The sequence below is a fragment of the Xenopus laevis genome, chromosome 4S (genome assembly GCF_017654675.1).
Source record: "Xenopus laevis strain J_2021 chromosome 4S, Xenopus_laevis_v10.1, whole genome shotgun sequence".
In the NCBI taxonomy this organism is placed as follows: domain Eukaryota; kingdom Metazoa; phylum Chordata; class Amphibia; order Anura; family Pipidae; genus Xenopus; species Xenopus laevis.
The window spans coordinates 14415530-14439956 of record NC_054378.1 but is presented as its reverse complement, the minus strand read 5'-3'; the positions used below and the strand labels follow the sequence as shown (position 1 = coordinate 14439956).

The 24427-nt window shown below is 41.2% G+C and overlaps 1 protein-coding gene across 3 annotated transcripts in view; it reads right to left on the bottom strand.

The window, feature by feature from the left end:
* Positions 1 to 24427, bottom strand: part of LOC108715243 (diacylglycerol kinase zeta) — a 104427-nt gene that overhangs the window by 66419 nt on the left and 13581 nt on the right. Inside the window, exon 1 of one of the 3 annotated variants that reach the window (XM_018260222.2) lies at positions 18480 to 18957. The exons of 1 other annotated variant lie outside the window; for it this stretch is intronic. In XM_018260222.2, the coding sequence (XP_018115711.1) occupies positions 18480 to 18535 (56 nt within the window). In that variant the 5' untranslated portion in view covers positions 18536 to 18957. Of the gene's footprint in view, positions 1 to 12805; positions 14104 to 18479; positions 18958 to 24427 lie in introns of those variants that run through there. One more of the 3 variants, XM_018260220.2, reaches the window with a different exon arrangement.

The following is a 24427-nucleotide window of genomic DNA, read 5'->3' as shown; positions in this document are numbered from 1 at the left end:
GGGGTTTGCTTAGGGTGTTTTTTTTTTTTTTTTTTAACCATTGATCTCTACTGGCCAGGATTGTTGTAACTTTGACCACAAGAGGGCGCTCATGCTTCATAAAAATGCTTCACAATGCTTTCAATGGCTCTTTACGGATCAAAGCAAAGGGGGTCATTTGCCTGACCACCAGGAAGGAGAACAGCCCAGGAAGAGGAAGTGCAAATATTTAGATCCCCTCTGCCCGTGGTTTTAAGCATAAGGAATCCAATGTTTTGTTCACCTAACAGTGACCTTCCTCAGGGACATCCCTGATCTTAATTATATATATATATATATATATATATATATATATATATATATATATATATATAAAATAGATATAAAATAGATATATATATGCAAACGAAGAAAACAAAAACATACTACTATAAATTTATTTATAACAGTATGTTTTTTTTTACACAGTGAAATAAGTCTGAGCAGATCAAGCCCCATTTTTACTGCATGGGACCCAAGTGTGTCTGCATATTTGACTTTATTTGTGTGTGGGACTGCACCCGTCGGCTCTAACAATGCACCAGTACAACGCTTGCTTGGCTTTACGAAATAAAAACATTCAGCGAAACTTCAGACGAGGGAGTGCCCTTTTGGAGGTCACATATAACCCGACTCCATACTTGGTCATGATGATGTCACTAACAAATCTTGGGACGACAAGACAAGAATGTTGCCCGACTTGTTGCCAAAGTGGCTCCTTTATATGCAAAGAAAAAGCAAGTTAAACATAAAAAAAAATTATATATATATATACGCACAAACAAAAGATACAGTACAAAAGTTTTGAGTATGGAAATACTGTACAAAAAGACAGCAGGAGGAACGGGGGTCCTCTGGTCAATTTCTAACTATTGGTCACTCATTGAGAAACGTATTTTAGGTGATTTCAAGGACTTTGTCCAACAGCATCTGCCCGGCCGCTTACATGGAGCTTATCAATGGAATTATAGTAAGTATGTCAGGGGAAGGGCACCAACCCTAATGAAGTAAAACATGAAGAGATCAGAGTGAAAGTGGTGATAGTGCAGTGGAATGGTGTATGAGTGATATCATTAACAATGTAGGAGCTCTAGTCTGGGCTACCAGTTTAGGCATGTAGTTATCTTGCAGCATGCTGCTAAACCAGTTCCCCCCCCCCCCCCACCACAATATGTAACAGAGTTGATTTAAGGGAAGAAATGCAGTTTTTGTTTGTCCAGTAAATCATCTGTACTTTCACCTGAACGGTTTGTACCATGAGCTGTAAGATTTATAAAGTCACAAGACTCCAATTAAATATTTCATATATATTCATACAACCTCAGGCAGATCTTCTAAATGGGTGTGTGATGCCACGGGACCTTCAGAATAAATCTGCTCTTTTTAGATACAACAATATAGGTATTCTATAGCTACAAAAGAGTACGGTAGTTCGTTACTGTGCTACTCCCTACTATACCTGCTATTTTCCAACCAAACTCCCTTCCCAGAGACTATTATCCCACTGTTACTATAGGCACCATCTCTCCCTACTATACCTGCTATCCCACAGTCACACTCCCTTCCCAGAGACTATTATCCCACTGTTACTATAGGCACCATCTCTCCCTACTATACCTGCTATCCCACAGTCACACTCCCTTCCCAGAGACTATTATCCCACTGTTACTATAGGCACCATCTCTCCCTACTATACCTGCTATCCCACAGTCACACTCCCTTCACAGAGACTGTTATCCCACTCTTACTATAGGCACCATCTCTCCCTACTATACCTGCTATCCCACAGTCACACTCCCTTCCCAGAGACTATTATCCACTGTTACTATAGGCACCATCTCTCCCTACTATACCTGCTATCCCACAGTCACTGGGACACAATATCTTCTAAAGCGGTAAAGAATTTTGCATATTGTATTTTTTTCACTCTAAGACCTGCCAAAATAAACATGAGCTCCATTAAAAGAATCATTTGTATATTGCAAATGTGCCTTCACATATCTTTTGCAAATAAGCAGCCTGTAATTGCAAACACAAGTGTTCATCACAAACTAGGGGAGTCACACCCAAAAGATATTTTTTGTTCTATTAAAATGTTTTCTAAAATCATTTTTACATGTAATTGGATTCAAAAGCACAAGGTCTCTGGCTGTTTTTTTTGTTTTTGTTTTTTTTTTTATTGTTTGCACTTCTGGTTCTGACTTCTGAGACAGTACATCAGAAGCTAGTTAAATAACAGACCTGGGGGAAAAACAGATTTCTGTTACAGTGTTCCAAAAGTCATAAAGAGAGAATAGAATGAGACAAACACCCTTTTCAATTTTGATTACATTTAAAAAATAATCCGTGAAAAGGAATATGTTATGAATGTATATTGGAAAGTTACACCAAATTATATTATTTTTTTATATAATTAAAAGTTCATGGGAAATAAATGCTGTTGTATGTTGCCTTTAAAAAAAAAAAAAGCAAGATGAACACATTTAAATATAATGGTGTGTTGTAAGAATGAAGGGGAAGCAGTTTCCCATAATATCACTTCCTGTTTTGTACAATTGCTCTATGTTACAACTTCCTGACCTGGAAGAACTGGAGTAGGAAGTAGTGGGAGGGGGTTTGTAGCTGTTGTAATTTTAAGACTGACCCTCACAGCCCATTTACATAGAAGGCGTAGCTATTCTTCCCTAAACCCTTGATCAGTTTGTTTAATGCCTGCTGAGCATCCACTATTTGAATCTTATAAAGCTACTAGGGATGCACCAAATCCAGGATTCGGTTCGGTATTCGGGCGAATCCTTCTGCCAGGCCGAGCCGAATCCGAACCCAGGGGCGAAGGAGTTAAATCACGTGACTTTTTGTCAGAAAACAAGGAAGTAAAAAAAATTTCTCATTCCCACCCCTAATTTGCATATGCAAATAAGGGTTCGGATTCGGTTCGGTATTCGTCCAAATCTTTCACGAAGGATTCGGGGTTCGGCCGAATCCAAAATAGTGGATTCGGTGCATCCCTAAAAGCTACCCTAGACGGCAATGTTGTAAATCCAAGCAATGCATTTCCTGAATCGTGAATGGACCACTACTTATATTCCCTTTTATATTTATATAAACAAAGTGTGATGATATTACTACAGTGAATGCTTAGGTGTCTTTTTCTTGCTACAGTATGTTTTCTCTGGTTTATATGGCAGTTTCAGACTTGCATAAACCTCCATTCTTTACAGATTACCTTGCAGTGTCAATAAAAGAAAACAATAAAATAGGAGAGATATAGTGGTCAAGAGGTCATGGGGGGTACAGGGGTACAGCAGTTAGCAGTCCAGAGGATATATATATATATATATATATATATATATATATATATATATATATATATATATATATATATATATATATATATATATATATATATATATATATATATAAAAATCGATATTGGAACGCACTCCATGAGAAGGTCAAAGCCTTTTCCCTGACGAAGGCTCCAACATGGAGCCGAAACGTTGGAACTAATAAACCTGGCATATTACTAATCTTTTTGGCGTTATTTACTTCCTTGGAGTGCTGTTATTTGGCAAAATATATATATATATATATATATATATATATATATATATATATATATATATATATATATATATATATATATATATATATATATATATATATATATATATATATTAAAATTAAAAATTTAGATTATTTCATTATAACGGAGTCTATGGGGGATGGCCATGCCGTAATTCGGAGCTTTCTAGATAACAGATCCCATACCTGTACAGAGAAAAAGGGAATGATTTTTAAACATTTTTGACAAGAGCTCATTCGGTTGAGCTTATGTAGATCATATTCAAACTTCCAGATAATATTTTTGTTTTACACAAACATACCCGATTCAACAGATTAAAAAAAAACACCATGATAAGGCTAATAAGCTATTTCCCAAGATCCTTTATGTTGAGGGTGTAATGATACCCCCTATGTCTGTTGAAAAATAAAATGCAATTCCATTTATTTTAAGTTTTTTGCTACATAAGTCCAACTGAATGAGTCCAGGTAAGAAAAAAAAAAAAAGGAGGTACTTTCCCTTTAAAAACGCAGCTGTTTGCTGTAATACTGTAGTTTTTGAGAGGAGTGTCATCCATGCTGCGGGTTACCCTAGGCCACAGGGGCAGACATGCACAATAGAACATTAGAGGAAGGTACGTTTCCCCCCACCCATGCTTCAGGAAATACAAGTAATTCAAGGAAGTGCAAACAACGTATGGATGGGGAATTGGCTTCTCATTGTTCCAGTGGATAAAGTTCTCCTTTGGGGAGCACCGACACATAGGCTGCGAAAAGGGTCACCGTACCCGACAGCAACATGACACAGTACATGCAACCTGTTTTTTATGATTTTGCACTGTATTCAGCTTTAAACCAGTAATGGTAACTAACCCCAAGCAAATTGTTGCCACTCACAAGGAATTGTTTCTTGCACTTTCCTATCGAGGAGGCAGAAAGAAAGCATGTCGTTGGTGTTCAGGTCGACACTAGCTAGGGTAGGGTATTTCTTATGGCCAAGAACTAAAACTCCCATTATGCTTAGTGAGCCAATGGCCTATCACTGGAACATACTATAAACACACACACACACACATATCATGGATTTAGAAAACACTAAGGGGCAGCTTTGTCAAGTGTTAAATTGAAAGTTCGAAATTCGAATTTTAGAGTTATTTTATGGTCAAATCTGTCAAATTCAACTAGGGAGTTATTCAAATACGATTCGAGTTGTTTAATAAATTTCTAATTTGATTTTCGAGATTTATCCTACTGCGGCCCTTTAAAGGGGTTATTCCCCTTTGAGTTGACTTTTAGTATGATATAGAGAGGGGTATTATGAGACAAATTGCAATTGGTTTTCATTTTTTATTATTTAAGGTTTTTGAGTTATTTAGCTTTTTATCCAGCAGCTCTTCAATTTGCATTATAAACAATTTAGTAGCTAGGGTCCAAATTACCTTAGCAACCATGCATTTATTTGAATAAGAGAATGGAATATGAATAGAAGAGGACCTTACTAGAAAGATGAGCAAAAAAATTAGCAGTAATAATAAGTGTGTAGCCTTACAGAGCATTTGCTTTTTAGATGGGGTCAGCGACGCCCATCTGAAGGCTGGAAAGATTCAGAAGAAAAAGGCAAATAATTATAAATAATGGAAACCAATGGAAATGTTGCTTAGAATTGACCATTCTAGTACATACCAAAAGTTTACTTAAAGGTGAACCACCCCTTTAAGAACTCAAATTCGACTATTCTCTACCTAAAACCTGCTGAATTGCTGTTTAGGTCAACGGGAGACGTCCAGGAATCAATTTGGAGTGGTTTACAGACTTTCTGAAATTCAAGTTTTTTATCTCTGAAGTTTTTTAAATTCGAATCGAATACAATTCGAGTTTTCAGGTCGATTCTATTCACCCGACTTTTAAAAATTTGATTTTATTAATAAAATTCGATTTCGAGTTCATAGGAGTTTTAATTTTTTTTTATAATTGGACCCTTGATAAATGTGTGTCTAAGCATTGCCTGCTGCCACTATATAATAAACGTTCAACATAGAACAGACAGCGGCTAAACCTTATATTGTTCAATATTGGAGACAAACTAATTTGATTTAAATGATGTGCAAAGCAGCTATGAGAGGGGAAAGCAGTAGAGGAAAGCTTAAATGTAATTAACCAAATTAGAACCTGACATTTACTGCTACTGCTCATTCCTCTTGATAAAAGCAGTTTCTGACTCCCATATAAATAACATCCAACGAGCATTCTCCATCTGTTCCACTGAATAAAAAGGCTCCTCGCAGCGCAATGCTGTTTAATGGACGAGTTTGTCAGAATGCCTGCATTTTTTATTAAAGTATGGAAGTGTCATTGAAAAACAAAAAAAACATACAGAATGAAATATCAAGCAGAAGTCTAGCATGCCGATAAAATTTCTCTGGGCTGTAAAATGTTAAAAGAAGCAGCGGAGGGACTACTACAGGTATAAGATCCATTATCCGGAATCCCGTTATCCAGAAAGTTCCGAATTACGGAAAGGCCGTCTCCCATAGACTCCATTATAATCAAATAATTATAAATCTTAAAAATTATTTCCTTTTTCTCTATAGTAAGAAAACAGTTGCTTGTACTTGATCCCAACTAAGATATAATTAATCCTTATTGGAAGTAAAACCAGCCTATTGGGTTTATTTAATGTTTACATGATTTTCTAGTAGTCCTAAGGTGTGAAGATCCAAATTACAGAAAGACCCGTTATCCGGAAAGCCCCAGGTCCCGATGATTCCGGATAATAGGTCCAATACCTGTACCAGGAAATCCTGACATGCAAGGAGAAGAGTCACAGGGGCAGATTTACTACAGGGACGAAAATTTGCCAGAAATCTCATCCGCAGGGACTTCACCAATTTACCAACAGGCAAAGAGGACAACTCGATAGTAAAAGAGACCGTTGCTAGCGCAGTTTCACGCCCTATCACCAGGCGAATGATCGTTCACTAATTTTACAGAACTTTTCCTCTTTCACCAGAGCTTCCTTTGCCACCTTAGACCTGTCACTACATCCTCCTCAATCTTATGTCAGTGACATCATATCCTGTATGCCGAAAACTCATAAAAGTTCTAAAAAATTCGGAAATTTTTTCATATTTTAAAGCGGGATTGCCTTAAAAAGTTCTAACTCTAAAAGATTTTTGAGGGGCATGCAACATTTGTTTTAGGGTGGGCTCATGTCTAGGGCATTAGAGGATCTCTTTTGTCTTTATTTTGCTTCCTTGGACATTTGTAATAATAAGTGGCCACTTTAAGCATTTGCACATCTCTAATACAGACATATATGACATATGACCTATATGTACTCGCCCTATTCAAACAAAGTTTTGCTAGGCAGAAATCAATGCTAGTGAATGATCTCAATGAATTGGTCATACTGATGAATTAACGATAGGGAAACTTCACCAGAGTTCGGCTGTCCGGATGCAACTTCGCATTTTAGTGAATTAGTGTAATGGTAGCGAATTTTCCCCTGGCGAAGTGTGGCGGAACGCTCGCTGGCGAAAATTCACCCTTTAGTGAATTTGCCCCAGAGAATGCAGAGCACTGAAAGAACTCCCAAAAAAGTTTAGAGAGTTGAGTGAACCCTAAAAAGGAGAAGGAGAGTGTTGATAAAGTACCCCAAAAAGAGGAGAGTGTTGATAAAGTACCCCAAAAAGGGGAGAGAGCAAGTCTGCTGAAAGAGTGAAGGGTTCTAGTATAATGCAGTTGAAAGACCCAGGGGGCAGGGTTGGCTAAAGGCAGAGCCCTGAAAGAGCCGGAAGGCACTAGAGGGAGAGAGCTTGGGGGCGCTTGAGAGAGAGCACCCAAGGGATGGAAGAGCACCAAAGGACCCCGGGGGCACCAGAAGGAGAGCCCTGGAGCAGCCTGGGGGATGCCAGATGGAGCGAGAGTGCTGAAAGAGCCTGGGGCACTAGAAAGACAAGCTTGGAGAGAACACCAAAAGACATGGGAGAGGCGCAAGGAGAATTATGTTAAAAGAGCCCTAGGTACTAGGGAGACGTTTGGTGGGGAATAGTGCATAAAGAGGTGCTAGGTGAAGAGACATGGAACATTAGGTTGAGCTAGAGGGAAACTAATACTGGACCATACAACCTTGGCCTTAAAATGGGAGACTTTAAATGCCACTTTCATACTTCAACTGTCCCATTTTTCAAGGGACAGTCACGATTTTTACAGCTCAACCCGCAGTCCCCCTTTCTATTTCCAAAATGTTGGGAGTTATGCACTTTACTTATCAGCATCCAGCCTCAGGATATTACAAATCATCCTCCCAACAGGATCATCAGGGTCCCTTTCTCTGAGGGCAATTTGTGTTGCAAGATGGAAACAAAGAAGCACTATCCACGGACATCTTCACCAACGGTCAGCAAAACCGCTCTATGGTGACAGTCAGTCACTGTCTGGGTGACCTCCCTCTGTGTTTATACATTTAGCTCAGCTTAAAATTAATTTTAAGTGTCATGCCCACAGCGATATTCTCAGCCAATGTTCACATTGTCTTTTTAGATTTCTGGTGTTTTTTTAAATTATTTACCATTGTTGTGCCGCTATCAGTAGTGGAATTTCTACTGCTGTGGGGTTGTTAAGGTTTCTTTACTGAAGTCAGTGACCCAGACAGCAATTTCAGTTGCAGGCCGACAAGAGGTGGTTCTGCCTAGTATGTCTTTTCCTTATACGTATTCTCTATTGTTCAGAGAAAAGTTCATATATAAAAAAAAAAAGGAGTTTTCAGAACACACCCTCGCTACTGGATGTAAGTGAAGCATGTGACACCTCACAATGTGCTACCACAGGACGGTAGGAATATGTGAGATCAGAAAGCTTTAGGAGATAAAAGAGCCTGAGCTGTGTGTGTGTGGGCGAATAGAAGAGCGGATTCCATTCTACTGTAACAGCCTGTGCCATGTAGAGCGCCCTGCCGTGATCAGCAAAAATACCTCCGGCAGTATTACTAAATGTAACTTTTATTGTGCTTTATATAGCACCATCCTATTTTAGTCTGTGCTTTTCTAAAGACTATATGATTCATAGCCTCTGTTGCAGAGGAGCTTGCAATCTAAGGGCCCTAGAACATTCACACACTCTAGGGTGAATTTGATCAAGAGTAGGGTTTCCACCTGGCCGGTATTTTACCGACCTGGCCAGTAAGAATGATGGTTGATCCCAATGTTATTAATATAGAAAAAAAGATAAATATATAAGAAGGCCGGTATTTTTTTCCAGAAGAGGTGGCAAGCCTAATCAAGAGCCATGTGTAGAAGGAACCCTCATACATATGGGTATAATCTTATTGCAGATAATAAAGGACACAATCCAATTTAGGATGCCAGGGCTGTAAGGATGAAAAGTGTGGGCCTTCTTTTCTGCATTGAGGACTTACACAAGCCCATATGCTCACTTGAGCTAGAGTCCTGCGTGGGTCCATTTTGAAAAATGAAACCCGCAACCAACCAGTACTCACAACCCACAATTTGACCTGCATGTTCCCGCTACACAACCTGCAATAGGCCAAATAACCTTCAGACCCAGGGGACACGAGAAACCAGAAGTGACGACACTCCGGTGCCAAATCTTCTCAAAAAATTAAAGACTAGAAGAACCACAAGGGTTGATGGGAGGGATCACGCCCACACCTTATGTTGGGTACCCAGCCAGGTTACACACGGACTGCCCGCATGGCCAAGAAATTGGGGACTTTTTGCCCGAAACTGGACCACTTTGCAGGTATTCCGCAGGTACCCGACCTGATGCAGGACTCTAACTTGAGTAGAGTCCCACAACAGAATCAGGATCACATAGATCGGGGTCCCCAAGCTTTTTTTACCCGTGAGTCACATTCAAATGTAAAAAGAGTCTGGGAGCAATACAAGCATGAGCAATTCAAGCATGAAAATAGTTCCTAGGGGTGCCAAATAAATGCCGTGGTTGGCTGGTAGTCCCTATGTGGACTGGCAGCATACAGGAGGCTCTTTTTGGCAGTACACCTGGTTTTATGCAACCAAAAAAAAGCCTCCAAACCAAGAATTAAAAAATAAGCACCCCCTTTGAACCTCTGGGGGCAACATGTTTCTCATGAGCCACTAATTGGGGACCACAGACATAGAATGTTGGACTTTACTAATAAATTAGGTTGAAAAAAAGACATATGTCCATCAAGTTTAACCTTTTATGTCTATATATAACCTGCCTAGCTGTTAGTTGATCAAGAGGAAGGTTTTAGTTGCCCTTGACTCAGTTAAAAATATATGAAAATACCACATGAACAGTCTCTTTTCTATAGTTACAGATGAAAATCTAGGATGGAAAGCCCAACACTTATTTGGGACTGTTTGGGAACCTGGCCACTAAACCACTTTTCTTTACAGTACATACCACTGTTTTGGAAAAACGGGGGTCAAAACTGCCTTTTACTGGACCCTATGAGTATTGCCCTAAGAGGGTCATTCTTGCCTGAATGGGAAGCCAGTGAAAGAGTATGCTGGCCCTGAATGTTTGGCCTACTGAAAAAAAAAAAAACCATGGTAGGCAAAACTACCAAAAACTTCCATGTTAGCAAAAACACGGTATGGAATGGAACAAGTCTGCACTGGCATGTCATGCCTGGGATAACTAATCTGTTCTTTATTCCATAGCTCCTGATTGACCCTTAGGGCTGTAGTACAACATAACACTAGAGAAGGTGTATGGGTTAAAAGGGATAAATTGTCTCAATCGCACAATTCTATTTATATAATACAAAGGCTTTACCTTTGAGGAACGATATTCATTTCGATCTGCAGGCTATGTAGTTGGTATAATATTTTTTTCAATGGTCCCATTCACAATGCATATAGCAAATCCTAATCGCAAAGAGACACAAAAGCACTGAGGAAGGCACAGGAAAATCCAGCGACTTGCCCATGTTCACAAGGAGCAGCCGTAGGGACTAATGACCATATTCATTGCACCAGGCATTAATTTGCCCCTTATCTCTCAGATAGTAAAAAAAAGGGAAGCGGTTATGTGGAGCAACAAATGTACTTGACGAAACCATTTGCATCACAATTCACTGTTGTGTCTTAATAAATAAATGAAAGTCAAACAACAGTTGACTTCATCCATGAGATTATTTTAAAGGGGTATTTTCCCATTACATTAACTGGTAGGGGTAGAATTATCAACATTTATATGGATTTGTTTTGCGTTTTTTTCCAAAATTAAGTGCACAATCAAAGTTTGAAAGAAAATGTAAAAGTTAGTAAAAATGTCAAGTTTCACATATCTGCCTCTTAGTATGATTTATTGTAGTGATATTCTGAGACAATTGGCAACTGGCCTTCACGTTTTATTTTTCTTGGGGGTTCTGAATTATTTAGCTTTTGTTTCGATAGCTCTTCAGTTTGAAATATAAGCAGGTGGTTGCTAGGGTCCATTTTACCCTAGCAACAAGGCAGCAGACTGAGAGACAGAAAGATGAATATAACCTTACGCGTTTCGGGAGACATTCCCTGCCTATGATTAAGGGAATGTCTCCCAAAACTAGGGATGCACCGAAACCACTATTTTGGAGATTCGGCTGAATACCGTACCAAATCCAAACCCTAATTTGCATATGCAAATAAGGGATGGGAAGGGGAAAACATTTTTTACTTCCTCGTTTTCTGACATAAAGTCACGTGATTTCCCGCCCCTAATTTGCATATGCAAATTAGGATTTGGTTCGGCTGGGCAGAAGGATTCAGCCGAATCCGAATCCTGCTGAAAAAAAGGCAGAATCCTGAATCGAATCCTGGATTCGGTGCATCCCTACCCGAAAATGCTTCAGGCTATGTTGTTACACTAATGTTGCAATAAACTTCTTCAAACTGATCCGGAGTGCCGTCTGAATTGCTCATTTGGATCTACAATACAGCCGGGACGCTGGTGGCTGAGCACACAGAGTTTATGGAGCTCATTGGAGGGATACCACGTGGTGGTAACAACCTTTTTTTTTTTTTTTGCTTAATTCATGTTTATTACTATTCTGTTCAGGGATTAAGGCACCTGAAATGGTTGCTAAGGTCCAATTCACTCTAGAAACCAGGTGGCAGTTTGAATGAAAAAAATGAAAGATAAATTCAAGAGGACCTAAATAGAAAGATGAGGAATAAAAAGAATCAACAGCAATAGCCTTTGGCTGGCGGGGGCAATGACCCCCATCTGAAAGCTTAAGAGAGGCAGAACAAGGCAACAATTCAGAAACAAGAGAAAATAAAGGGCAATTGAAAAGTTGCTAACAGAATTTTCTACAACATGTTAAACGTTAACTTAAAGGTGAACTACCCCCCTTTAAAAAGAACCAGATATAAGACTCAGAACGAATATCTAATGACAGGCAATCTTTGTTACTTCAGCTGTTTCAGGACTCCCAGGATCCCGTCACTAGCTCATCTAATGGAGAGATAGTAGGAGTTGTGGATCTGCAGCGTCTGGATACAAGTGTAACGTAAGTATCAAAAATGCCACCAAATCAGAGGGCACCCGCCTTGCATTATAGTAAGCAAAATGATCTTAAATCACAAGGTAACAAAATCTTCTGTTATGGAATAAATAGCAATTTGCAAAAACACATCATACGATATTTTGTTCCACGAGACCATTCACCAGTGGAAAATATATAGAGTCATCCGATTCACGCTGACAACATCAAATGGAAACAATCCTTTATTCTACACACAGTACAACCACAAGAACACATATACAAAATAAAACGGCAATTTAGGCGCAGGACTGCAATTAACCCATATGATCAGATGAGACTGACAATAATAAAGATGTCACATGCCTGCCACATCACAGAACATCATGGGGTGGGAAAGTCATATAGTAATGGCTAGGGATGAACAGAATCCACCATTTTGGATTCGGCCGAACCCCCGAAGGATTCGGCGGAATACCGAACTAGAATCCTAATTTGCATATGCTAATTAGGGGTGGGAAAGGGAAAACATTTTTTTACTTCCTTGTTTTGTTACAAAAAGTCACGCGATTTCCCTCTTGTCTCTAACTTGCACATGCAAATTAGGATTCGGATTTGGTTTGGCCATGCAGAAGGATTTGGCTGAATCCGAATCCTGCTGAAAAAGGCGGAATACCGAACCAAATCCTGGATTCGGTTCATTCCTAGTAATGGCACATGATTTTTTAGAATTACCAACCATTGTCTCACCTGCGCCTGAAGAATCGAAGCCCACTGAAGGCCTTGACGCTGTGTCTCCGGCTCACCACAAGTCTTTCAGTTTCAGGGTTCCTTTCCGATTCGCTGGAAGCTCCCGAGCTGCTGTTGCCCAAGTCTTCGTCCATGCCCTCTTACCTGCCCCCCCCCCCAAAGATCTAGGCAGCTGTGTCGCCTCAAGCCATGCTCCCAAATCAAAGGAAAAGAGCAACAAGTCCTGTCTGATCAGTCTCTCCAACACAGAGCGCTGTGCATACTGCTTGCAAATACCAGTGTACACACACAATGCGAAAAAACATTGCCAATGTCTACACATACATCGTTATCAATACACAGAATAACTCAGCCCTAATACAGTGTTTTACTGGCACACCGTAGGCACAATTATTCATACTTCAAATCGGTGTTGACACTACCTTAGGCTTACAACACAAGCAAGGTGGCAATACTTCAATTACAGCCCTGTTTTTGTGTTATAGCTGTCCATTGTCACTTGTAGCCTTTATATAAAACTCCTTCCGCCTGCCTTTAATCCAAGAACAAACTGATTCTAAAGACGAATGAGCAACCTGACAGCAGCGTGGAAACCATAACCCCCGGCTCTACAGCCAAGCCAGGAAACCCTACACCCCAATCACAAATACAATCGGAAGGTGCCACTGCTGCCCCAGTGGAAAAGGGACTGATTACAGTAAAGTAATACAATAGCGACACAACAGACTATTTAGTGACAGTGGTAGGAAGCCATTCCAACAGCTAAGGGGCTTAAGTTGAAAAGCAGCTAGAGGGCATGGAAGGGATGATTGCTATGCAGTATATTATCATTATCTTGTGGTTGCTTTTCTGCCTTTACTGTGGGGCCCAGTCACTTCTAGTTACAGCATAGCCCACAAGCAATGAAGCTCACTTGCTATACACAGAGGTACAGCACTGGGCTCCTCACATATTACACACACTGCCCACAACAAGCCTCAGGAACACTTTAAAACTCACAGCTCCCTATAAAATAACCCAAAGCTGCCAAACATACCGTAGCAGACAAAACCTACTGTACCTGACACACACACAGTAACCCTACTGCTGCCACCCGAGTCGTTTCAAGCTCTAAACCCCAGTCAGCAGTGCTACAGGCATGCAGGGCTCCTTCCCCTCTGACACACAACACGTTTCCTGTCACTTCCCAGCTCACAATAACACGACTCTTCCCAACCAGGAAGTGTTTGAAGCCTGTGCGTCCACTCGAAGGACCCGCCGACATAGGCGTCTTCTCAGCTGCCTGCTCAGACTGACCAGAACTAAAGCCAAGCAGCGAGCTCCACCTTCTGGTAACTTGAAAACAATGAGTGATAATCACTACTCCACCACATACAGTATATAAAATAGAAGGCACCATAATAGATACTTGAATACTGTGGGCCATAATGGGCTATGAGAGCCTTATGCAAATGTATTTACAAAGAACTTTAAAACCACTGAACATTTTGCATTTGTACAGAGCCAGTGTTACTTTGGCTTGTCATCTGTTTGTTTTGGCCCAGGGGAGATCCTTGGGCTGATGCTGCCTCTCCTTGCTTAAAGGAAAACTATAACCCCCAAACAATGTAGGTCTCTATATGAAACAGCTCATATGTAAAATTCTGCTTCATGTAAACAAACCATTTTCATAATAATATACTTCTCTAGTAGTATGTGCCATTGGGTAATCATAAATAGAAAATTGCCATTTTAGAAATTAAGGGATCGTACGATTCACGGTGCACACAAACAAACCAAACAAACTATACTTCTTAGTTCACATGAGCCAATTAACAGACAGAGTTCTGTCCTTTGCTTCGACACTTCTTCCTGTTACAGTTAGAGTTGTAGTATTTCTGGTCAGGTGATCTCTGAGGCAGCACACAGACCATCACATAATGGTGGTTCTAGGCAAGAGATATAAAAGGGCAATATTTACTTAAATATATATTCCAGTTTGGTAAGATTTTTCAATATGTCACTTAATATGATATAAACTGTTATATATATGTTGCTTAAGTATTAATTTTGCAGGTATAGTTTTCCTTTGAGGGAGGAACTCCACGGGTGATTTGGTGCGATCCGACGCACTGCTCAAAAACGCAGGCGTCCAGTCGGTTGCGACAGAAATAAAGTAAGAGATGGAAATGTCGGATGAAGTTCATCCGACGCAACATAACTGTCGGATTCAGATGCAGTCTTGTCGGACTAACGCTGCGACACCATCCGACGTTCCTGTAGCTTACCTTATTTGCGTCGCATCCGACTTGGCACATGCGTTTTTACGCAGGCCATCGGATCACGCTGAAATCGCCGGTGGAGTTCCTCCCTAAAACATCAGCGTTGGAGCAGGTCAAAAGGGGCAACATCACTAGTGCAATCAGCGCCAGGCCAAGCTGACCGGACGCCCTAGGCGACCTGGCTGGCCACTGCGCTCCCCCTTGACTGTCTGTACACGTATGCCCTTTGGCGGAAAGAGCGTCGGAAGGTGTGTGCGCATGGGCAGAAGGGTTAGCGATGCAGTGGAGAGATCGGCGGAAGGTGCGCTCGTATGCGCAGAAGGGGAGAGATTGCCGGAGGGGAGCGAAAGTATCGAACATGGACTAGGGGTAGGCAGAGGACAGGTACCTGCCCAGCACCCCCTTTTGTTGCGCCCTGAGCTCAATAGTGCTCTCTGCATTAGCAGAGCCAAATTTTAAGGTTTAAACTCAGAAATTTGGCTTTTACAGTTACAAGAGGCGGCTTTTTGCCACCCCTTGTAACTGGCTGCTCTGTGTCCCTGGAGCAAGGTTCTACCCTTGTCTCATGGCAGTAGCGGCCCTGTTTTGACCTGAATTGGTTTTTCTAAGTGGTGTTCAGATCACAGCTGCCTATTTGGGTTTCAGCCTTGTTAAAACAGAACAATAATCTGCCTAGGGTTGCCACCTTTGCTGTTGGATAAACCCGAACACGGGGGGCGGGGCAGATAACATTGGGGGTGGGGCAGTGATGTAGGAACAGGCATGATGACATCAGAGGTGGGCACAATGGTGTTGGTGAAGTTATGGCACCAGGGCATGGTTATTGCATCACTTAGATGCAACTGGCTGGATTTCTATTGAGTATTCTCAATGTTCTCAAGTGTTGGCAACCCTATCTCTAGCTATATTCTGCTTGATGATGAAGCCCAATCCTTTAATTACAGGTATGAGATTTATTATAGAGAAATCAATTATCCAGAAAGCTCTGAAATACAGCAATGCTAGTTTAGAAAAAAACATTCTTATTTTTGATTGATTTGCTTTTTTTTTTGTATCTGTAATAATAAGAAATGAACTGTACTTGATAGTAACTAAGCCATGTTTAGGTGAGCATCTTAGTATTTAAATGCTTTTCATGTATTGGCTTATTTCATAAGGCTGAAAACTGAACAGAAAGTTCAGACAAGAACAGGCCTTACAAAAACCAAACTGTTTGGGTCAAAACCGAACAGGTAGCAACCCTAAATCTGCCCAATAACCACCTCTGATGTCAAAAACACATCTGCATGAAGCACAAATATGCCCCCAAATATCATAAACCTACCTCCACATGTCACTGCTCTGCCCCTGATACCAGAAGTCAAAGGTGGCAACCCTAGTGTTAAACATCACCAAAATGTTGCTGGCAGGTTTGCCACCTGTTCGGTTTTGACCCAAACAGTCCTGTTTTTCCAAGGCCTTTTAGGAAAGGAACAGGAGGCTTAAAAGGTTTGGTCTGACAGTGGAACAGTTTTGGGAGGGGAGGGATGCATAAGGTATTACCAATTTATAATATTTTGTCTGGCATGCCTCCACATTTGCATTCTCACTCATCGCATGTTGCCAGTTTTTCTTTTACAGCAGAAGTTCTGGTGTGAGAGCTTTTTTTTGCCCAAAAACGCATTGGTGAGAAATGTAATAACACTTGCGGTTTCTGTTAGGCCAGGACCACATGTCATGGATCTCAACCTGCGGAGAAACACAGGCAGAGAATTCGCTGCCCCCTGCTCCACTGCCTGCACAGAGGATTTTGGTGCCTAAACGCACCATTTTGAATTTTATGCGAAATCCGCTGTGCCTGCAGCACAGCAGTAGAAGAAGAGCAGTGGGGCAGCAGGTTCACCACCAGCGGAGAATCCATGTCATTGGCCTTATACTTAAGGTCAATGGGAGCTGTGGAAAGGAGTCGGAGGGTGGGGGTCAATGCACATGTGCAGTGAGCATTCAGTTCCTCCATAAGGCCTTTCCAAATGTAACACAAAGCCAACAACATTTAGGCGGTGAACTTTGCACGCTTCAAAATCTCCCATGAACATTCTATCTGTCGATACACCCCCAGTCACCAAGCATTTTTTGGATAATAGTTCCCTTACTTGTATTTAAATTTGCCATGGTAACAAATCAATAGACACAAGATCTGTGCAAAATCTCCATATGGGTTACTGACTATTTATTAGAAAGCAAAGTGAAAGAATAATGCAGTCTAGCCCTCCTTACAGGCAGTCCATAATTTCTAATAATAATCTCTAATAATGACATTTAATTAGTAGTCAGGATTCAGGGTTACACACTAACAACTTAAATGTAGTTAGTTCCTGCTGTAGTTCCCTGAGGAAGGGCCCTTGATGTCCGAAACATGTCGCATGAAAGAACAATAAAAATGTAAACAGCAGTTACTCTGCATTAGCCTGCGATTCCTAAACCTTATGATTGATTATTTAATTAGTAGTATTAGGATTTTATTAAGGGCCAGTAGTAGTAGTAGATAGTTCCATGTCACAGTGGAAGTGGAACTATCTACTTCTACCAGGGTTGGACTGGAGCCTTGGGGGCCCCACTGGGGCTGCAAGACATCAGTCCTCGTGGGCCCCCTCCCAGCCTTTAAACGACGCGCTGAAAGCATGCACAGAAAACGACAATCCGTGTGCATGCGTGGAAAATGCCATGCACATGTGCAGAAAACAGCTGGGCAGCCGGGGGGCAGGTCTGGGCCGGCAGGGGCCTCTGCGGGCTGGGACCCACCGGGTTTATTCCCAGTGTCCCGACGGACCAGTCCGACCCTGACTTATGGACCCAAGTGCATTTTTTCTTCATCTAGTAACATGTATAACCTCCAATGGCATCATAAACCCTCCCAAACACCCTGCCCCTTTATAGATATATAACTCCCAGCCTGCTATGGAGCCATATGCCCACATACCCATCTCCATCAACAGGTGGACCCAGGCACCCGCTGCCCCAGATCCAACCCCTGTAATAAATGCCCAGCAGCCCTTTTTACAAAATTATGCGACCTGCAGCCCCTGTCTCTAGTCTCACCAGCCTACCAAAGAGATCTTTCATTCCCATCCCCTATCATAGCAAATGTTGTGCCTTTCTTACAATCAGAATATAACACCGCATGTTAGTTTTTGCAAAACTTATCAAATAGCAGGCTAAGCGAGCCCATCCAAAGGGTAATTCATTTTGTTTGATGCAACTGATCTTTATTCTTTGTTGTTTTTCAGTGATTGGCTTTGTTCAGAAGCTCATCCATTAGGAATTTGGTTGCTATAGGGTCCAAGTCACCCTAGCAGCCAGGCAGTAGGACATTGTAGAACCTGCTAAAAAGAAATACCCTTGAAACTTATGCATACATACTCATGGACACTAACCTTGTCTCTTCCTCCAGGGGTGTTGGTGGCACATCCCAGGAATATCTTTTCCACATGGGCACAGATTTCTGTTACACTTTCCTTGATGCTCTCAACCTGTCACCAGCCGCACCCTGAGCAGTGCCTGTCTGCCTGATCACTGGGCTCTCAATTAGCACAGCACCCTTTGCATTGCCTCACTCACCCCTCCATTATCTTTTGCTTATTGTTATACCTCCTTCCTTATCTGATCTCCCTTTTTATTCCAAATGCTGATTTTGTACCAAATTGCTTATCTAACTTCCCCCTGCTTTCACCCATCTGTCCTCTCTTCCCAAAGCTGATTTCTCTCTTCTGCTCTTTTCATGACTATGACTCTCTTTCCCAGAAGCCTCTCTGTTTCGGCTCTCTTTTATTTCCCCTCACTCGTCTATTTAATTTTACTCGTGCCTCCTTTCCTGCCTCGCTAATCTCTCTTCCTTATGTCTCCCATCTCCTCGCTCGTGTCTTGACTCTTCATGTCAGGCTGATATTTGGTTGCGCCTTCCTGTTTTTAACACTTCCTTCTATAATTTCTCTTGTTTCAGATTGTTTCCACCCACGGACCCTCTCGAGTGCAAAGAAAGCAGAGGATAGCGTGCAGCCTTCTGTCTGACAGGATATTGGTGTTAAAATAGGTTTCAGCACCATCTTCTGGAGACAGCACCCATGTCTGTGTGGGGCACCCCCAGCTTAATGCTACTGCAACCCTTCCTATTTTTTTTTAGCTAAAAGGGATTTAAACCCCCCAAAATGTGCACAATGAGAGAAAATGTCATTCTCAGCAACTTTTTAAATATACATTCATATTTGTTGGTTTTAGAGGAGTAGGAAAGGGTACTCACTGGAGGTACTACATTTTTTTAGGAATCCCCACTGATTATAATCACTTGCTTTAGGCCCCAGGACAGAACACCTCTTTACTAAAAAAATTTACTGGCCCGGGGCAGATCTGCAGGCCCGGATTTGTGGCAAGGCCACATAGGCCCGGGCCTAGGGCGGCATGCCGCCCAGCCGCATTATGGGGACGTGTGCGTCCTAGGGGCGGCCAGCAAAGAAATCCGGATCTAGGCTGAGCACATAGAGGCCCAAACAACTAGAAGTTATTGGGCCTTGCAGTAAACTTATTCCCCCTAAATTTTGGGAACAACACATTTTTCATAAACATGCACTACTTGTAAGTCTCCTACTGGGCTCCCTCGCAGTCATGGGTGTGCTCAATAGTTATATTTATTTAACTATAGTTATAGTTGGCCCATGTATGGGTCCAAAATTACAGTCTCCCTAAACAGTATGTGGTCAGGGCTGGGGCAGATATCTATGAGGCTGGCTTGAAAATCCCATTGGGCAAGAACTGCATGGGGGTCATAAGAGTGCTCCCTCCTAATGGTTCTGTATAGAACCCTAATATAAACAAATTAAAAATTCAGCCTCTTGGCTGAGCCACTCCCATGGTGTTCTGATGTCCCCTATGCTGGGCCAGCCCCATAATTTGGGAACCTCTATAGGAATCACTATGGGCAACAGAGCATATGGGCAAGGTTGTCACCTAAAACTCAGGCACCAGCTTAACCCATATTCTACTGTATCTTATTCATTTTTATATTTATTCATATTGCCATCTCGGCTATTTTTCAGATCATGGTCATTCGGACATTAATGTTATCATTTTGTTGAATCCAGTAACAGATCTTTATCACATTGATGGGAAACAGTTAGTTAATATCTTGGTAAGGAAGCTGCTTGCCCTTATGTTATTTCTTTCCTTGTTTAATATCCTTAATAAAATTGAATTAAATTTACATCTGGATCCTCTGACCGGTGCACCCAAGACACCAGACTAATAATGGCATCTTTATTCAATTACTTATTTTCCTGATTCTTCGTCATTGTCCCAATTAACTACCATCTTCCCTTCATCTCGGCAGGGTTGGTTTATCAACGGAGAAAGAGGAAAACTGGAATCATTAAACAAGTAGGTATTTTGGTCAGATTATGTCATATGTAGCACGATTTAGACTTCATACCTTCCCTAAGATCATTAGAACTCGGGGAAACCCTGCTGATCCAACAGGTCACTGGGCTATGATTCATAGGAATGACTATGGCAAGAGACAGCTGAATTATATTCGTTGCCTTGAGGAGGTAATTGCATTACCTAAAATGGCTAAAATGCCAGGAAATTCCCTACTACTAGTTGCACTACTGATGAGTAGTGAAATGCTTTAAATTACATATTTATCTTTATAATAAAAGATATATACAGTGTGTCCATCATTTACCCACAAGAAGATTTGTGAAAGAGAAGTGTTGCCACAGTAGCATTACCTCTAGGTAGCTTTAGAGAGAAGTGATTTATCTTGTAAAGTAGCCTTTAAAATTTTCTCTGGGGGGAGTTCAGTATGCACGTCTGGCTTTTGACATCACTGAGGATTATGTTTGCATCATTAGACCATATAATCTTGAGTTGCATTGCTCTAGTTTGGCTTTCCAATGGCAGTGGTGTTCAGTGCTTCAGTGTAGTAGGCAGGGTCGGAATGGCCCACCGGGATACTGGGAAAAATCCTGGTAGGCCCCTGACCCTCTTGGGTCCTGCCATTTGCCAACAAGCCAGCCATCTTCTTTAATTTTTTTGCTTCGGGTGGAGGCTGGGCGGTGGGCCCTTGAGTCAGGTACCGGGTGAATACTGGGTACCCCAGTATGACTCTAGTTATCCACTGTACCATCACTTTTCAATGATGTTGTTATAAAAGAAAGGTTATTGAGCTACTAGGAGGAACAAAGGACATGCAGACCTTGGGAGGGCCACATCCAGGCTGCCATCTTTTGGTTGGAAAGCACTTCCCTAAAAGATGTATGGGGTGAAAGAACACTATGAAATTTTCCATCAAGTTGAGAGATGTATAGATTTATTTGTTGTAAGTATAATTTCTGTAAACCGCTGAAGCAGTATATATAAAGGGGGAAGTTTATTTAAATTTGAGTGTAATGTAGACAGAGTTGGTCTACAATTGGTAATGCAGCTTTTTGTTCAGCAGCTCTACTGTTTTCAATTGTAGCAGCTATCTAGTTGCTAGGTTCTAATTTACCCTTGGAAGCACACATCAAAATGTGTGCAATTATGCTTTTATGCAAGAAAACAACAACTGGTCTTTACAGGAAGACTTGGACAACTGCCCAAAAGTCAATAAAGTAAGTAGGTGGCATCAGGCCCGAGTGTGGGCTATGCAGCCGGGACCCCCTACGGAAGTGATCTTATTGCCGGATATGTGGTTGTACGGGCCTCGGTACAATCCACCCCCTGCTTCCCCGGTAGTGTGTTTGAGTATGTGTATATATATATATATATATATATATATATATATATATATATATATATATATATATATAATGGCTCAAAAGAAGCTAGCACACACAGGACTTATGGAGAAAAAAAGGTTTTTATTTTAACAGAAAAAAACTAACGTTTCGGCTAGGTCTCTAGCCTTTCTCAAAGTTTCTCGCTTCTCTGAGAAAGGCTAGGGAACTAGCCAAAACGTTAGTTTTTTTCTGTTAAAATAAAAACCTTTTTTTCTCCATAAGTCCTGTGTGTGCTAGCTTCTTTTGAGCCATTGTAAATACTAATACATAGCTCTGCACCCAGGCACCTTATACCAGTATACGTGCTGTGCCGGCATTTCCAGTTCTAGATATATATAAATATATATATATATATATATATATATATATATATATACATATATATATATACATCCTGAGATAATAACCAATGAGCTATTCTGCAACACAGTCACACACTGCTATTTCAACAACAGGAAAGAAACCACAAAACATGTAACTTAAAAGGGAAGCCTAATTGCAATATTTCTAAAATTATCATTATAGCAAGTCGAGTCGCATACTCACCCTTTTTTTTGTTTGTTGTCACAGGTACTCTATTTTCAGTCTGCTCATGATAATATAAACGGTATTCCTATTTTCTGCAGTATTTGGAAGCTTAGAAAGCTTCTTGATGACCAACCTATCTGCTGTCCTCAGAAGCTGAGTGTGGACATTTCAGGGTGTTTGTGTTGTTCCACGTTTAGAAATTCGTTACCACTACGCTAATTTACTAAAATGCGAAGTTGGGTCTTGGCAGCCTTTTCACTAGCGTTACTTCGGCAGTGCCTAGTGAAACTTTGTTAGTACTCTTACGCTTAGGTCAATTTGAGTAGGGCAGGTACATATAGGTCGTATAGACGTATTTATTAGAGATGTTGGTGCAAATTCTTGAAGTGGCCACTTATTATTATTACAAATGTCCAAGGAAGCAAAATAAAGACAAAGGAGATCCTCTAATGCCCTAGACATGAGCCCAGCCTAAAACAAATGTGGCATGCCCCTCAAATGTCTGGAAAAAAATGGTAACACAAAAATATTTAATTGTTAGGACTTTTGAAGGCAATCCCGCTTTAAAATATGAAAAAATGTCAGCATTTTTTAGAACTTTTATGAGTTTCATACAGGATATGATGTCACTGACATAAGATTGAGGAGGATGTAGCTTCATCTTATCAGTTCGCCAGGTCTAAGATGGCGAAGGAAACTCTGGTGAAAGAAGTAACGTTCTGTCAAATTTACACTTTAGTAACGACCGTTCGCCAAAGTGAAAAGTCGCCTGGCGATAGGGGGCGAACATGCGCTAGCGATAGTCTCTTTCCCTAGCGGATTGTCCTCTACGCCTGTTAGTAAATTGGCAATGTCCCTGCTGATTGGATTTTTGGCAAAGTGTCGATATCGATGGCCATTTCGCCCTTTAGTAAATTTGCCCCTTAGGCTGATGGCAAACAAGACCTTCTTTTTGCTGGTGCTCCAGTGTGCGTTTTTAAGCTGAAAGGTGCCAGTGGAAGTTCTCAGGGGTCGTAGAGTATTCCGATCTGCTTATCGTGTCATGGCTTTAGTGTTTGAACTTCTTCCTGACTTGCTGTACACTGCCAAGAGTTGGATTTTCTTAAGATGACCCTACTTGGGCTGGCAAGTTGGCCAAGCCAGATCGAGTCAGCAGCTTATGGACCTATGTATGGGGTCATATTGAAAGTCTGCCCAACCGATATCTGGTGGAAGGTCCTCCATGTATTTAGAAGGCAGGAGCGTCTCCCTTATCCTACATATGTCAAGCATACTTTGTACTGATTTCATAGGCAGGTGACATCCCTTAATTGTGTTAACCCCACCTAAATGCAATTTAGCATGCTTTGTTTTGTAACCCATACCATTCCCCATTGTTTCATACCTCTTCCCCCTGCCTGCCCCACTTAAGAGGCCCTTCAAATCAACACCCTGAGCTGGTGGTATAGATAGGGTTGCAACCTTTTCTGGAAAAATTGCCGGCCTTCCCATATATATAACATTGGGATCAACCACCATTTTTACCGGTCAAGTAAAAAAATACTGGCCAGGTGGCAACCCTAGGTATAGAGCACTTAGGCTGCAAGACACAGTGATGACAAGGTTTCTTGTGGGCAGAAAACCTAGCACTTCACATGGTTGTGCTTGACTTTTGTTTTTTTTTGTTTTTTGCATAATGTCTTGGAGCTCCAAGACATTATGCAAAGGACGGGAAAAAAAATGGGTGAAGCACCAATGCTAACAGTAGGGATCATTTATGACCTCATAAATGACCCCTACTATTAGCACTGATGCTTCATCCATTCATGCCTTTGTCTCATCCCCAAGGCCAGTGTCATAAGTACACACAAGGCTTCAGGCATGGCTGGGGGAGTCTGATACCGGGAGTGGGCTATGGAAAGGCAAAAGTGCCAGAAAGGTTTATTACAGTGATACTGTTCAGTGGTGTCACAATGGCCTGTGATTAGCTAAATTTAGGCTTCAAGAATTGTAATACAATTATTCACTTCTTTTTAAATAAGTTTCCTTCCTTTAAAATAAGT